This window comes from Lampris incognitus, chromosome 2 (genome assembly GCF_029633865.1).
Source record: "Lampris incognitus isolate fLamInc1 chromosome 2, fLamInc1.hap2, whole genome shotgun sequence".
NCBI lineage: Eukaryota > Metazoa > Chordata > Actinopteri > Lampriformes > Lampridae > Lampris > Lampris incognitus.
The window spans coordinates 149166904-149184352 of NC_079212.1; the positions used below are offsets into that span (position 1 = coordinate 149166904).

General features: G+C 47.5%; 2 protein-coding genes across 4 annotated transcripts in view; one reads left to right on the top strand and one right to left on the bottom strand.

Annotated features, from left to right (window-relative positions):
- Nucleotides 1–9079, top strand: part of atrip (ATR interacting protein) — a 49118-nt gene extending 40039 nt beyond the window's left edge. Inside the window, exons 16-17 of the mRNA XM_056274821.1 lie at nucleotides 807–1016; nucleotides 7635–9079. Coding sequence (XP_056130796.1) covers nucleotides 807–1016; nucleotides 7635–7705 — 281 coding nt within the window. The 3' untranslated portion in view covers nucleotides 7706–9079. The remainder of the gene's footprint in view (nucleotides 1–806; nucleotides 1017–7634) is intronic.
- A 2651-nt stretch (nucleotides 9080–11730) lies between these two features.
- pxk (PX domain containing serine/threonine kinase) overlaps nucleotides 11731–17449 on the bottom strand; it is a 98650-nt gene continuing 92931 nt past the window's right edge. For all 3 annotated transcript variants that reach the window (XM_056275051.1, XM_056275053.1, XM_056275052.1), the window contains one exon: nucleotides 11731–12386. In XM_056275051.1, coding sequence (XP_056131026.1) covers nucleotides 12199–12386 — 188 coding nt within the window. In that variant the 3' untranslated portion in view covers nucleotides 11731–12198. The remainder of the gene's footprint in view (nucleotides 12387–17449) is intronic.

A 17449-nucleotide genomic window follows, 5' to 3' on the forward strand; every position in this document is an offset into this window, starting at 1 on the left:
TTAAAGGGATACACACGCAAGCATCACACCCGGTCTTAAAGGGATATACACGCACACATCACACCCGGTCTTAAAGGGATATACACGCAGACGTCAAACCCGGTCTTAAAGGGATACACGCAAACGTCACACCCGGTCTTAAAGGGATATACGTACACGCAAACGTCACACCCAGTCTTAATGGTTTGTCATTTATTGGCTGTTTAAATGCCAATACCAATTTATCTGCATTTAGCTCATACCGGCCGATAAGTTCAGCATGCCCATTTACTGGTCGTGCTCTAGTTTTACCGCTATAGTACTGCATGTATTGTCAATTAAAATATATACTGTTAAAGTAACAATGTGGAAGATTCTAATTTAATTAACTGTGTCAAGTTTCTATCATTCACTGCTCGAGGTGCTACAATGACGATTCAGCCTACCTGCCACTGTATTACATTTGCAGTAATACAGAGAAAGACAAAACTTGTCAGTGGTGGCATTCCTGCCAAAAAGCCCAAACATCACACAAGCAATCACGTATTTTACATCACCCAGCAGCTACTGGTCCAACGGAGAGGACGGTCCCCCTCTCCTTTGGACCAATCAGCGAGAAGCATCAGAGGTAGAAAGATGGCAATCTAACAGACACGGGAAGTTATTCAGATGACCACTTTAAAGTACTGCATATGTACTACTACTTTGGTGCTGTGTTTTATGTTGAAATACTGTTTATACTGCCATAGTCCTGTGTGTACTACTGTTGCGAATAGACTCACAGAAAAGGAAAAGGAAATGATGTGCTCTACTTTCGTGCCCTGCAGGTCAGGAGAGTGGTGCTCCTGCAGCCCAGCCATGGTGCTTTGGTCCTGGACTGAACGTGCTGAGAGAGTCCCTGGTGCTGCTCCACTGGCTGCAGGTCAACCACAGCAGCTTCTCCGACTGCTGCAGGCCAGTGTTCCATATGTATGACCAGCTCATCCCCGCTGTGAAAGACACACTCCGGAATATACCCGACATGTCAGAGGGAGAAGGTATACACACACACACACACACTCTCAAAATGACATAAGGGAAATGACCAGAACAAATAGATTGCCACAATATCCAGTATTAATTGTTTCAAGAACAAAAAAGTGTTGTTAACATCTTGTGCTTCATTGTTTTGTTCTGTTTTTGTGTTTTTAGTGGTGTCGTTTTTAGGGAAATTTTAGATATATATATATATTTATCTTTTCTGTTGGACTGCTGTGGGCTGAGAGAAAGTGTTTCTTTTTTTTGTGTACGTAAGTACATAATGGAAAATGACAAACTAAACTTTGAAATCTTGAGTGACTGCCGATGATGTTGATGATGATGATATACAACATGGTTGTATTTATTTGACAGTGTTAAGTGTTCATTTGAATCACAGCCCACAGAAAGAAAGTGTTTTTATATCTGGCTGTTTTGGGGTACAGTGCTCTGTAGTGCCTACCAGAGGGGAGGAGTTGGAACAGGTTGTGACCAGGGTGTGATGGTCTGCAGTGATGTTGCCTGCCCGTTTCCTGAGTCTGGAGGTGTATAAGTCCTGAATGGAGGGCAGTTGGCTCCGATGATCTTCTCTGCAGACTTAACTGTCCATTGTAGTCTGTCCCTGTGCTGTTTGGTGGCCGAACCAAACCAGACAGTGATGGATGTGCAGAGGACAGACTGGATTACTGCAATGTAGAACTGAATCAGCAGTTGCTGAGGCAGGTTGAATTTGTTGAGCTGGTGGAGAAAGTACATCTTCTGCTGGGCCTTTTTGATGATTGTGTCTATGTTGGATGCCCACCTTAGGTCCTGGGCGATTGTGGAACCCAGACATCTGTAGGTTTTCACCGTAGACACCATGCTGTTGAGTATGTTGGGGGGGCTCCTTCTGAAGTCCACTGTCATACTTTGTTTTGAGGGTTTTGAGCATGTTCAGCTCCAGATTGTTATGGCCACACCCGAGGGCCAGCTGATCAACCTCCCGTCTATATGCAGACTCGTCACCATCCTGGATAAGGCCAATGATGGTTGTGTCGTCCACAAACTTCAGGAGTTTAACAGATGGGTCATCTGGGGTGCAGTCGTTTCTGTAGAGGGAGAAGAGTAGAGGGGAGCGCACACATCCCTGGGGGGCACCAGTGCTGATTGTCCAGGTGCTGGATGTGATGTTCTCCAGCCTCACCTGCTGCCTCCTGTCTTGTCAGGAAGTTTTTAATCCACTGGAAGAAGATGGGGGCTGGTACAGTGAGCTGGGTGAGTTTGTAGTGGAAGATATCTGGGACGATGGTGTTGAACCATCGTCCCAGAAGACCACAACCATCGCTGAAGTCCACAAACTTGCGTATGTCCCTGGGGAGTCGAGGTGTTGGAAGATGTAGTGCAATCTCATGTTGACTGCATCATCCAATGACCTGTTTGCTCGGTAGGCAAACTGCAGGGAGTCGAGCTGGGGGCCTGTGATTTCCTTCAGGTGGGCCAACACCAGTCTCTTGAAGGATTTCGTGACCACAAACATTAGGACAGTGGGTCTGTAGTCATTTAATCTGGTGATTCGGGGTTCCTTGGGGACCGGGATGATAATGGAGCTCTGGTTTCTTAAATTTGTTTTTATTGAGATTCCTTAAGGAACATAAATACAAATGATAAAGTGCAAAAGACCAAAAAAGAAAAAAAAGAGAAAAAAACCCCAAAAATAAACAAGAACTAAAATAGCCATGAATTAACAAAAGCACAGCATCATCTCTGCAGCATTTGCGACATTAATGATTTTAAAGTCCGTCAGCATATATAGATACTTGAACTCCTTCATTTGAGGCAACTACTCATCCCCAACCCGGAGGGAGCAATCCACCATGTTCCGGTAGAGAACCATGGCCTCAGACTTGGAGGTGCTGACTCTCATCCCGGCCATTTCACACTCAGCTGCAAACCGCCCCAGTGCGCTGGAGGTCACGTTCTGATGGAGCCAATAAAACCACATCATCTGCAAAGAGCAGAGATGCAACTCTGAGGTTCCTAAAATGGACACACTCCTCACCTTGGCTGCGCTTTGAGATCCTGTCCATATGGGAGTATGGGGTACTGGGGCAGTTGCTAGAAGCCATCCTGTCCTTGTATAACCAATGTGAGAGCTGTTTCCACATTCTTGGCACCAAGTCAAACTAAGATAACTGTTTTCCAACATTTCTGTTTTTATTTCAGTGTATTCCATTATATCTTAATAAATCTTTCTTTAACAACATAGATAAAGTAATTTTAGAATTTTCTGGAACAGAACAACACCAACGATAAGGAAGAAATTCTTACAGAGACCCAAATTGACAGGACGGATGGGTTTACGAAATTTTCAGCTCTATTACTGGGAGAGTAACTTAAGAAATATGTCATACCGGTCATAGAAACAATACTCATCTTCGATGAACATCTGCTGAGCTCTCTCCTCCTGACCAGCCCTGCTCCTCTCAGCCTTACCTACCATGTCTCCTGGCTGAATTGTCAGTCTGGTGGTCGCTCACTCTCGTAGAATCTGGATTCAGATAAGAACACTTGATGGCTTGTATACCAGCTCCTTTCTGGCCCCCCTTTATAGCAAATTATTCTTTTGCACCATCCATTTAACTGTATTTGGTGAATGGCATGAGAAAGAACTCTGTAATTTAATGCACCTGTATAGATCATTTGTTTCCATCTTTTGACCAACTTCAAAGGAAACATGATCTGCCTCATTCACGCCTTTTCAAATCTTTACAAGCGCGAAGCTTTGTTCAGTAAAATAATGCCCTATATCCTAATGCTGCCAAACTCATGGACTCACTTTTCCTAAATGACCCTCTGATGAGAGGGGGCATCTCATCCATCCATCCATTATCCAACTGCTTATCCTGCTGTCTGTCTCAGCTGACATGTCCAAATACTCTGTGTTTTAACCCAACGCCAAGTGAAATCCTGCATCGCTTTCCTCGCGCGGCTCTGATTACATTTTACTTTGTATGGCCTCTCATGTGGAGTGTTGTGTTTTACAAGTTTCAGTTGTTAAAAGGACAATAAAAATAGTGCTAAAACAAGTTCAACCTTGGTCTCATCAGACCACCACACATGGTTTTGGAAGACTGGATGTATCTTTTTGCAGATTTGGCTGGGCTTGTTTGTTTTACTTCACGTGAAAAGGCTTCTGTTTTACCACCCCATAGTCCAGACATAGGAGGAATATGGGAGATTGCTGTCACATGTAGGGAGGAACCAGTACTTGCCAGGAACTCCTGCAGTTCCTGTAATGTTGCCATAGGCCTCTTGGCAGCCTCCATGACCAGTATTCTCCTCGTTAGTTTTGGAGGGTGGTCCTGTTCTTGGTGATGTCACTGTTGTGTCATATTTTCTCCACTTGATGTCTTCACTGTGTTCCATGGTATATCTGATGCCTTGGAACATCTTTTCACATCTTCTGGTGCGGGAAGATGGCGGTGCAAACTCATGTTTGCAGCAGCTTCACCCAGTACCACTGTGGGAAGATGGCGGCGCAGACATACATTTGTGGTGGCCTCAGCCAGTACAGTCCATGCAGTGTCTTTGTCCACATCTTCCTCTAAGTGTGTGTCTTCGTTTGATGGCTGGGAGAGCTGGCGCTGGATCGGCTGGGAGAGCCTGGTCTGCTGTGTCCTGTGGACCCAGGGACCATGGCCCTGCTTGGAGCTGCACCCGAAGGGGAAACACAGAGGGCGGTCTGATAGGATGCGGAAGCCAGGCCGGCTAAGCTAACTGCTAGCCCATGCAGACTGGCAGTTCCAACAGTCATCCTGGCTGGCGTTCGTTCTCTGGACAGTGACATTATTTTTTACATGTTGAATATTTCATGTGTTTATGTAGTTGTAGTTTGGATATGTGTGTTGTCATTTTTGGGTATGTTTTTGTCTTTGTGTCTCACTGCTGTGGGCTGGGGGCAAATAAATGTCCCTGATTCCTGATTGTACCCCTCTCCTGATGGATTACCTGTCAGCAATGATCCCGGTCATGTCAGCAGTGATCCTGGTCATGTCGGCAGTGATCCCGGTCATGTCGGCAATGATCCCGGTCATGTCAGCAGTGATCCCGGTCATGTCGGCAATGATCCCGGTCATGTCGGCAGTGATCCCGGTCATGTCGGCAATGATCCCGGTCATGTCGGCAGTGATCCCGGTCGTGTCAGCAATGATCCCGGTCATGTCGGCAGTGATCCCGGTCGTGTCAGCAATGATCCTGGTCATGGTAGCGATGATCCCGGTCATGTCAGCGATGATCCCGGTCATGTCAGCAATGACCCCGGTCGTGTCAGCAGTGATCCCGGTCGTGTCGGCAGTGATCCCGTTCGTGTCGGCAGTGATCCCGGTCGTGTCGGCAGTGATCCCGGTCGTGTCGGCAATGATCCCGGTCGTGTCGGCAGTGATCCCGATCGTGTCGGCAATGATCCCGGTCATGTCTGCAGTGATCCCGGTCATGTCTGCAGTGATCCCGGTCATGTCGGCAGTGATCCCGGTCGTGTCGGCAATGATCCCGGTCATGTCGGCAGTGATCCCGGTCGTGTCGGCAGTGATCCCGGTCGTGTCAGCAGTGATCCCGGTCATGTCGGCAATGATCCCGGTCGTGTCGGCAGTGATCCCGGTCGTGTCAGCAGTGATCCCGGTCGTGTCAGCAGTGATCCCGGTCATGTCAGCAGTGATCCCGGTCGTGTCAGCAATGATCCCGGTCATGTCAGCGGTGATCCCGGTCGTGTCAGCGGTGATCCCGGTCATGTCAGCAATGATCCCGGTCATGTCAGCAATGACCCCGGTCATGTCAGCAGTGATCCCGGTCGTGTCAGCAATGATCCCGGTCATGTCGGCAGTGATCCCGGTCATGTCGGCAGTGATCCCGGTCATGTCTGCAGTGATCCCGGTCATGTCGGCAGTGATCCCGGTCGTGTCTGCAGTGATCCCGGTCGTGTCAGCAATGATCCCGGTCATGTCAGCAATGATCCCGGTCATGTCAGCAATGACCCCGGTCATGTCAGCAGTGATCCCGGTCGTGTCAGCAATGATCCCGGTCATGTCAGCAGTGATCCCGGTCATGTCAGCAATGATCCCAGTCATGTCAGCAGTGATCCCGGTCGTGTCAGCAATGATCCCGGTCATGTCAGCAATGATCCCGGTCATGTCAGCAATGATCCCGGTCATGTCAGCAATGACCCCGGTCATGTCAGCAGTGATCCCGGTCGTGTCAGCGATGATCCCGGTCGTGTCGGCAGTGATCCCGGTCATGTCGGCAGTGATCCCGGTCGTGTCTGCAGTGATCCCGGTCGTGTCGGCAGTGATCCCGGTCGTGTCAGCAATGATCCCGGTCATGTCAGCAGTGATCCCGGTCATGTCAGCAATGATCCCGGTCATGTCAGCAATGATCCCGGTCATGTCAGCAATGACCCCGGTCATGTCAGCAGTGATCCCGGTCGTGTCAGCAATGATCCCGGTCATGTCAGCGATGATCCCGGTCATGCTGGGAGGTCTGTGTGGACCAGCGCTTTGCAGCTGGGTGCAACCAAGATGGTGTGAGGAAAATCCTGCAGGAATAGCTGAACTTTATTTGGTCTTAATCACCTTACCTGATGGCAGGTGTAGACTCACTACTTTTTAACATGAGTTTGAATCTGATTGGTTAATTGTGAACAAAGCCACACCCCCAATTATAATTATAGGGTGTGCACACACATGCAACTAGGTTATTGTAAGTTTTGTATCCCCCCCCCCCCCCAAAAAAAAGTTTCTGGTTGTTTCTCCACTTTATTTTTATAGGTTTCACATTAAAGGTGGAAAAAGTTCTGACATTTGTGTTGGTTTCATTTTTCTACATCACACAAACCTTCCATCTTAACAGGGGGGTGTAGACCATTTCCACTGTGCTGTAGGGAGTTTGGTTTTAAAACCAGTTTTGGTTTGGTGTTGTACTTTACATGAACAAACAGCTCAATAGGATGAACCACAGCTGACTTCCCAACATGATTTGTTTTATATACCCCCCCCCTTTTCTCCCCAATTGTACTTGGCCAATTACCCTACCCCACTCTTCCGAGCCGTCCTGGTCGCTGCTCCACCCCCTCTGCTGATCCAGGGAGGGCTGCAGACTACCACATGCCTCCTCCCATACATGTGGAGTCGCCAGCTGCTTCTTTTCACCTGACAGTGAGGAGTTTCACCAGGGGGACGTAGCGCATGGGAGGATAACATTATTCCCTCCAGTTCCCCCTCCCCCCCAAACAGGTGCCCCGACCTACCAGAGGAGGCGCTAGTGCAGTGACCAGAACACATACCCACATCTGGCTTCCCACCCGCAGACACGGCCAATTGTGTCTGTAGGGACGCCCGACCAAGCCGGAGGTAACACGGGGATTTGAACTGGCGATCCCCGTGTTGGTAGGCAACGCAATAGAGCACTACGCCACCCAGATGCCCCTTAACATGACATTTTTACATATGGATACAGTTATGACGCTATACATCGGTGGTGTAGAATTCCCACGGTTACTGTGATATGTTCCCTGTTGTTTAGCACGACTGTGCGGGTGTGACATTCAGTTGTGGACGTTGTCAGAAACTAACATCCGTCCATCTCCTCTCCTGTCGCTGGTCTTGCAGAGCTGGCCTTGGATGACGTCTGCCGCTCTGAGGCGGATGACACAGAGGACATGGACACCGACGGCTCCTGATTGGCTGCTGTTGCCACGGCTCCTCCAATCAGGTGTCAGAGTGGGCTGGAGCTCTGTGATATCACCGCAGTACTGACTGAAACGGGACAGCGGAGAGGGAGTGTGTTCTGGTACCAGCTGACCCCATCAGATCCCTGCAGTACCTTCCTTGTTTATTAAATTTATTCAACTAACCTACAGCTGCATGAGACCGTTTTATGTCTGTGACTTGGTAATTGGGGCGATTTTCTCAGTAAATTACAACTGTAGCCTAAAATCACCCTGACTTACTGAGACAAGTTGTGAAGAAACATCTTTGGCTCAGTTGTGTATCTGAGATAATGTTCTGATATATTCTGGTGGAGGAAGCAGACGCGACAGTTGGTTTGATGTGACGTCTGGACCAGACCAGAGGAAGACAGACGTGACCGTGGGTTTTTGCTCTCCACACTCTTCTCTGACGACGCTAAAGACGGCTGGACCAGGCCAACAGAAGCCGGGGCCTTGCTGATGATGGAGGTTTGAATTCTATAAGGCTGATGTCAGAACGGGACCCTCAGACTGAGGGCTCTGGACTCCCATGATTCTAAGCAGCAAACCTGATCCAGGAGCCTCTAGGTATTCATTTTATTTTATTTCAGACACTTTGAAGCTCAACTGGTTTAATAGCCAGAACTGGAAAACACCTTGAAACTGTTGTGTTGAGTAAACGAGTCAGTAAATAAAACATTATTAATGGAACGATACGTGACAGGAAGCAGTGAATTTAGAAGCTGCCAAACGTACGGCTTTTCAGACAGCTCTCAAGAGTTACAAAGGAATAAATGTTCCTTTCTGGTGCTTCCCACCTCTGCTCTATTTAATCTTGTATGTGTGTGTAGGGTGGCACAGTGGTTAGCACGGTTGCCTCACAGCAAGAAGGTCCTGGGTTCGAGCCCCGGGGTAGTCCAACCTTGGGGGGGTCGTCCCAGGTCGTCTTCTGTGTGGAGTTTGCATGTTCTCCCCGTGTCTGCGCGGGTTTCCTGCGGGGGCTCCGGTTTCCTCCCACAGTCCAAAGACATGTAGGTCAGGTGAATCAGCCGTACTAAATTGTCCCTAATTGTGAATGTGTGTGGGCCCTGTGTCCAGGGTGTCTCCCCGCCTGCCACCCAATGACTGCTGGGATAGACTCCAGCATCCCCGCAACCCTGAGAGCAGGATAAGTGGCTTGGATAATGGATGGATGTAATCTTTTTTTTGGTCATTCATTTTCCAAGCTGCTTATCTTAATTAGGGTGGCGGAGTGCTGGAGCCTCTCCCAGCCCTCATTGGGCTGAAGGTGGGGAAACACCTTGGACAGGTGGCCAGTCCATCACAGGACAGACATACCTAGGGCCAGTTTAATATCTCCCATTCACCTGAGGGAGGAAACCCACGCAGACACGGGGAGAACATGCCAAGTCCACACAGAAAGGACCTGAGACAGCCGGCCAGGAAACAAACCCAGGACCTTCTTCCTGTGAGGCAACAGCACTAACCACTGGGCTGCTCAATATGCAATCAATGAAGATCAAGTCCTGCAGACTGTAGCAGTGTGTGATGTAGATGGTTGGTGTCTGGTAGGACTTCACCAGGAAACATGACAAGGTGCATAGTGTTTTCATCTTCATCATAGCAGCCAGATGAGGAAGAAGTGAAGGTGTTGTGTCTAACCAGCAGATATGACAGAACAAGCTGGTAGAAGAACTGTACCAACAGATAGTACCACATCCATAAGTACAACTCAGGTTCTTTGGTTTGTTTGTGCTCCATTCAGAATGAATAAGTAATAATAATAAACTTATATAGAAACACTCACCAACACCTACAGAGGAGACACACACTTACACTACAACCAGAAGATTCAAGATGAAAGGTTTAAGATTTGTTCAAATGTAATTTGGAATATTTTTCTCTCCTACCGGTCTGAAGAAGGAGTGTCTAGAGTCTGAAAAAGAGTGTCTAGAGTCTGAAGAAGAGTAGACGATACCAACTTGTCATGAGGTTGAAGAGCTAAGACAAAAACCACAGACATCTCCGATGACTGAACAGATTTATGTCCATCTCATAAGTGAGTACATCAGGTTGGGTTGTTCAGTTCAGATGAGCTTTCCAGAAGCTTCTTCCACAGCTCATTACACGTCAACATTCAGCTCTGCCAGTCTTACAGGGACATGCTGCAGTTTTCCGTTTCAGTCCCTCTTTGTCCTCAGACTCCTCCCTTACAACATACTCTAAAATGTCTCCTCACTTAAGCATAGATATGACAGGGATGCATTTGTAGTAAACTTATTTACCTTTTGTTGTTCCTCTTGTGTTCAGCTCCTAGTTGCACGGTCCACCACCAGGAAGTACACAACAGTTCTTAAATTATGATAAATCAGTGTGATAATAGTTGCAAGGAGTTAGCTTGTGCTTAAGAGCACCCAGCAGTTTGAATGTGGGGGTTTGCAGCGCTAACATGCTAACAGGAGTCTGATGAGGAACGTGAAGCCGCTGACACCCAAGATGCTGAAGTAAACCATCGAAACATAAACTAACTTGACTGAAAGAGTGTGCAAATAAAAGCAGAGCAATGAAAAAGTTAGCTGACACAAAAAACACAGGCTTGCTTTTGTCCCAGACCTCTCAGGCTTTTCCCAAAAATGAACAACCGAGCAACTCGGCGAACAGCTTGATAGACTTCTATCTTCTAAACTTGGCTCACAATGACCAATTTGAACCTGATTAATCTGTTGATCAAACTGCGATTCAAATTAGATTTTATTCACTCATTTTAATTTGTGCAGAATTTGATGTGAGAACAGTTGGTGGTGGTGTCCAAGGTCAGACCAGTATAGTCAGTTAGTCCAGTTTTCAACCTCTTAAATACCAGTTGGTAGAAAATCACCAGTGGCCGTGCGACAGGACAGTGGAGCCAACATGGGTGCCAGAGACAACAGGAGCGTCCATTCTGCCAGTGAGTGGTTTTGGCTTCTGTCTGGTCTGGTTTTGTGATGTGAAGCGAACACGGATGGACGCTCTGACACGGACACCTACAGTCCTCAAGTGAACCACTGTCCCCTCGACTCCCGACTGGTCAAGAACAATCCAATCAGTAGACAGGTGGATGCCTTTAGCCGGATTCAAAGTGCACCGACGTCTTTTCTCTGCGTCAGGCCGAGCCAACGTTTTGTTTCTGCATGCTTTGTGGGGCAGTCAGTGGTTCCTCAGCCTCATAAGGTTCCTATGAGGGTTCTTCCAGAGACCTTTTAACATATAGACGTCCTTTGAGGGATATTCTAAATGAAGAACCATCACAGATGATTACTGTCCAGCAGAACTTCAACATCTTCACTTCAGTCTGAGAGGGGAACACCACTGAACCAGATCCAGCACAGGTCATGAGCACACTGCCGATGAACTGAAGGTTTTTAAGGACTGACCTTCAGTCTTGTGGTGGGGGCAGATTGGTAGCACCAGGGCGATAACCGGTATCTTATTTCCTCGGTGCTTCTGTTGGTCTTAAGGGTGGAACAGCAGTTTGGTGGACTGTCGTGAAAGCTGGAGATCGCAGGTTTGATCTTCGTGTCCTGCCACTCGGAAAATGAAGCGTTTCCTCCACCAGAATCGACTGATGGTTCAGGAGTCATGGCACCATGTTGGCCTGACCGAGTCACAGGAACACAAACGGACATTTAAACACAACATTAAAACCAGATGCAGAAAACTTTAAAACCTGCAGGTGGCTGCTGAAATGTTTTGGTTCTGGATCAACTAATCAATTAAAGGCATTGTCTTTCAACAGACAACTGCCAATAACCAATCGTGTTTCTGTGTTTTGTCAACGAGGTCGTGCATTTTGGAAGTTACAATCATCATCATCATTTTTATCATGTTATATTACCGATACATTTTAAATGTGGTCATTCTCTCAAAATTTTCATAGAGTTTAAGAACAATTTTGTATTTCTTCCACAAGTCTTCTGGGCTGGCCAACTAAATTTCCAACCAGTGCATCCACCAGTCCAACCATAACATTCACCAGTGCACTGACAAGTCTTAAGCGAGTGCAGCTGTTGACAGAACCAGGCAGCCATCTTGTTTTGGGTCCTGTGCGCTGCAGTTCTGAGCTGCCTGTGTGGTGTCTGGTTGCCCCCTGCAGGCTGCTGACCATCTCTTCACTTTGTTGAACTGACCTGGCAGTAACTCTGTATGCTCTGGAACATTCCCAGCCAGACCGCGCCTGATGGGGGCGGAGTCTGACTGAAATGGTTGTGGGTGGAGTCAGGTTGACTGTGCCGAGGGTTAAATTCTGGTGTTCTTTCTCAACACAACAGTTTAAAGCAAAAGCAGCGTCAGTATTTTTTTCCACATCTGTGTGTGTGTGTGTGTGTGTGTGTGTGTGTGTGTGTGTGTGTGTGAGCGTGTGTGTGTGCGCATTGGGGGGTTTGTTATTGAGTTCGGCCATGCGGCGGGGTCTGTATGGTGACCCCAGGTCTCCAGCTGTGATGATGTCAGATGATTGGTTTACTGCAGTCGACGGTCTCCGCACTCCTCAAGTTGACCTTACTGAAGGTCTGGATGGAGCTGAGCAGGGCAGCACGAGCACCAACCCCGTTGCAGGAGGAGGAGTCAGGCTGCTCCCCTGACTGGCTGCAGGGAGGAGGAGGTGGAGGAGGAGGAGGAGGGGCAGTGTTGGCTCCTGCAGGAGACAGAGGAGAAAAGGAATGAAAAGCGCTTCATCACTGTGCGCATGCGCACACACACACGTTAAGACTGAGTGACATGACAGTGGAATCACCTATCCAGACAATTAACCCCAGTGATCCCAGCAAGAGATGGAGAATGGGTGGGCGTGGGCAGGGTCAAGTGTGGCAGGAAGGTAAACATGCCACTTCCTGTCTGACTGAACTATTACATATCAGAGTACAAGAAGTCCCCAGGTTATAAACACCCGACACACGAACTCCCGTACTTACGAACCGACCTTCGTAAAGCCTATTTTTAAAAATGGAGTTACACACAATGGTTAGGACTAAAGAACGGATGTACTACTATGCACGACGCTCAAAACACTGCACGTTCGAGGTGGTTCGTCGGCTGGAGGGAGAACAACGCCATGCCGCTGTCGCCATTTTAAGTCACTCATTCATCATCAGCCGCTTCTCCGGGGTGGGGTCACGGTGGCAGCAAGCTAAGTAGGGCACTCCAGACGTCCCTCTCCCCAGCAGCGCCCTCCAGCTCCTCCTGGGGGATCCCAAGGTGTTCCCAGGCCAGACATGTAGTCCCTCCAGTGAGTTCTGGGTCTACCCCGGGGTCTCCTCCCAGTTGGACGTGACCGGTAAACCTCCAAAGGAAGGCGCCCAGGAGGCATCCTGATCAGATGCCCGAACCACCTCAACTGGCTCCTTTTGATGCGATGGAGCAGCAGCTCTACGCCAAGCTCCCTCCAGATGTCCGAGCTCCTCACCCTATCTCTAAGGCTGAGCCCAGACACCCTACAGTGGAAACTCATTTCAGCCGCTTGTATCCGCGATCTCACCCTTTCGGTTACTACCCAAAGCTCATGACCATAGGTGAGGGTTGGAACGAAGACTGACTGGTAAACTGAGAGCTTTGCCTTCTGGCTCAGCTCCCTCTTCACCACAACGGTCTGGTACAACGTCCACATTACTGCTGATGCTGCACCAATCCGCCTGTCAATCTCCTGCTCCATCCTACCCTCACTCGTGAACAAGACCCCGAGATACTTGAACTCCTTCACTTGAGACAACAACTCATCCCCAACCCAGAGGGAGCAGTCCACCATTTTCTGGTAGAGAACCATGGCCTCAGACTTGGAGGTGCTGACTCTCATCCCGGCCGTTTCACACTCAGCTGCAAACCGCCCCAGTGCGCTGGAGGTCACGTTCTGATGGAGCCAACAAAACCACATCATCTGAGAAGAGCAGAGATGCAATTTTTTAAAATTCTTTATTTTTCACAGCAGTATATATTACAACATTTATATCAAAACAATAACGGTTTCATTTTCCTCTGCCATTCAGGGTTTTTTTAAACTTACAAGAGAAAGTAAAAAAAAAAACCCCCAAAAAAACAAACTATATATATACACACACACACACACACACATATATATATATACGTGTGTGTGTGTGTGTGTGTATATATATATATATATATATATAAAGGGCAAACTTTATACAATTTGGGATAGGTAACGTGTGTACATAAGACTATACAGGAGAGAGGTGATACGAGGATTCCCAGTTTGTGGTAGGGAGAGTGTGAAGGTTCCCAATGCATGGTAGGGAAAAGGAGTGTGAGGCTAGAGAGAGAGGGTGTATTAAAATCTAATTCAATATCTCCACAAAATCTGGCCTTAAGGGCCTCACATATTTGACCCACTTGGTCCAGAATTTAACAAACTTCTTTTTCTGAAGACGGAGGGAAAAAGTCATCTTTTCCATAACATAAATGTCATTTACTATATCTACCCGCTCCTGTGTTGTGGGGGGTTCAGGGAGTAACCAATGACTTGTGAGTGCCCTCTTACCAGCACATGTTAAAATACCAAATAAATAGCCGCTCTGGTGGCGCAGCGGAATAACCCGCCGTTCTTGCAGTCCGCTCGTCACGTGACTGGGAGGTTCGTATCCCAGACTCGCCGTAACCGGTCACAGCCAGGGCGTCCACGGGGTAAGGCCTTCATTAGGCCACCCTTACCCGAGGGATAGTGGGTGTAGATCGGTGTAGTGTTCAGGGACTCGTCATTCTCCAGCGACCCCTCTGGCCCATCCGGGCGCCTGCAGCCAAGCAACCGAAAGCATTCTCCCTACGCGGCCTGAAGGTGATGCAATCCATGCGAGGAGGCTTCAGCGTGTAAAATAGCGAGAGCAGCGACACGAGTTTGAAGGAAGCTGGTGTTACGACTATCTCCTTCCTGTGGAAACGTGAGCCAGGGGAGTTATTCCACGAGAGTTCCGGCCATATGCCACTGCGTTAATCGGGTGGGATAAAGGGGAAAAACTAGAAACAAATTTATAGAAAAAAAAGAACCCAAATAAATATTCATCCAGCCGTCCTGCCTGGAAATCGGCATTTCCTTGGAATATCGTGGGAAATTGCCAGGGCAGATCATTGTTCAGGATGCTTTTCACTCCTTTGTCACGCTCTGCCCAGAAAGGTCTTATCATCGGGCACTCTCAGAATATGTGCCAGTGGTTGGCTTCCTGAAGTCCACACGGTCTCCAACATTTGGTGTCCCCCCCATCAATATGTGCTTTCTGTTTTAGTGTAATAAAAAATCGAATAAAACACTTCCGCCCAAACTCCCGCCACATGTGGGAGTTGGTGCATTTCCAATGGAGTTTACATACATCAAGCCAATCCTCACTTGATATTGTAAAGTCACCTTCTTCTTCCCGTTTTTCTTTGATGTCTTCTGTAGAGTGGGATTTTTTTGTCATAAGGCCTTTATAAAATCTCGAGACAACACCCCTATTTGAGTGTTTTTGGAGATGCAATTCTGAGGGTCCCAAAACCGACACACTCCTCACCTTGGCTGCGCCTTGAGATCCTGTCCATGAATATCACAAACAGAACAGGAGACAAGGGACAACCTTGGCGGAGTCCAACACCCACTGAAAATGTGTTTGACTACGTAGTATATATAATATATATAGTATATATATTATATAGTATGCATATAATATATATATAGCATATGTATTATATATATTATATACTAAGTCGAACATTTGACTAATTGACTCTCGATGTGAAGTGTATGTATCTGTGACGACTTACATGCAAATTGGACATAAGAAGTCAAACAGTGAATTTGGTCGTAACCCGGGACTTCCTGTATCTGTTCAGCTAGTACAGCTACATGCACACCAGTACCCCAATTACTGGGAGGAATCAGTTTGAGGTAATATTTCCACTACACAGATTCTCTGATGTCCAGGTACACATGAATTCTTGCGATAGTCGCTCAGAGGTGTTTGTGTTGTGTTAACATGTGGTTCCCTGTCTGCTGACCGTTCACACGCTCAGCCCAAAATAAATCCTGGACTTTACATGCACCACTAAACCACAAGACTGAGCAAACAATTGTTATACTTCCTCTGATTCTGATTCTGTTCTGCCTTCATCATACGATCAGAGTATTAGTCTGCATGTAGTAAACAGACACCGGCTCAAACATCACATCACTCTTTCACAAACCCCCTCAGGGATTATAAACTACTGCGACTATCTTCCACGTGGAAAATGAACAGTAACTACAGACCTGACAGACACACACCAACACACAAGAGCACAGGGTGAAGAACACACAAGAACACAGATGGACAGCAACAAAACGAGACATACATCACAACCACACATCACAATCTCCATGACACCAGAGAGGAGGGAGGTGAGAGCGGGGGGAGGGAGGTGAGAGTGGGGGGGGGAGTGAGAGCGGTCTTGTTGGTGGGCTGCAGATTGTGACGGTTTTTAAAGATGCTGTATTCCTGTTTTTCAGGCAAGCGAGTGGCTCATTAAAGGTAAAGATGGAGAGAAACTGAAAAGACTTTTCTGTTCTGTCAACTGATAACGTTGTCATGCGTGAGGTGACCTGTTTCCAGCAGGTGAATAGGACACTGACTTTGTCCAGCAGATGGAGACAAAAGGTGGACTTTGTGTGAACACGGGTTAACCCCGCCCACCTGCTGTTACTTAATCCTAAACTCCGCCTTTCACTGGTAAACATCCTTTATTCATTGGGTGTTCTGAAGATTGTAGCCTTCTGACTGAGCAGACCCTCCATCTCACCTCACCTCACCTCATCTCATCTCACCTCACACAGATTCAATTTCCCAGTCAAGAACCACTTCAGACTGGAGAATCCTTCATGAGAGCACTTCATCTGTGTTTTATGGTTAAATGCCAAAACTGAGGTGGTTATCCATATTAGCCCACGTCATGCATATAGCGCCTGTGTATTCCCCTAGAGGGCAGTGTTTACAAAACCCCATTAAACAGGAAATTTGGAAACATTAACGGTGCTATCCGCATACAGACAGAAGAAAGAAAGTCAAGAAAATGACACAACCTGGGTGGAATTCATGGAGAAAGGCAGCTGGAGTACTTTGTGACAAGAGAATGCCGTTGAGGGTAAAGGACCAGGTATACAAATCAAGGTAAGGCCTGCCATGCTCTATGGTATGGAAGCAGTGACAACAACAGAAAGGCCAGAATCTACAGTAAAAGTAGCAGAGATGAACATGCTGCATTGGTCTTTGGGAGTGACTAGAGAAGACCAGAAGAGAAATGAAAGAGTGAGAGCTACGTTCAAGATCAGAGGAATGGATGAGAAGTTGAGAGAGACAAGATTGAGATGGTTTGGACACGAAGAGAGAGGAGACATACACTATAGAGGAATGAAGGTGTTGGACCTGGAGATACCTGGCAAACGAACAAGACCAAGGAAAAGATGGAGAGACCAGACAGAGGAGGGCATGAGGAGGATTGGCCCGCGGGAGAGGGATGCATCAGACAGAAAGCTATGGAGGGCAAAACATTTGCTGTGGCAACCCCTGAGAAACAGGGAACAAGCTGAAAGAAGTAGAAGAAGGAGATGAAGGAGAAGAAGAAGAAGGGTGCTATCTGACATTCAGCACCAGCATCTCAGACCAAAACAAAACAACCCCCCCCCTCCCTTTGCGTTCTTGGCTATTATTTTGTTGGTTGGAATATTGATTTTTACAGTATAGAGTT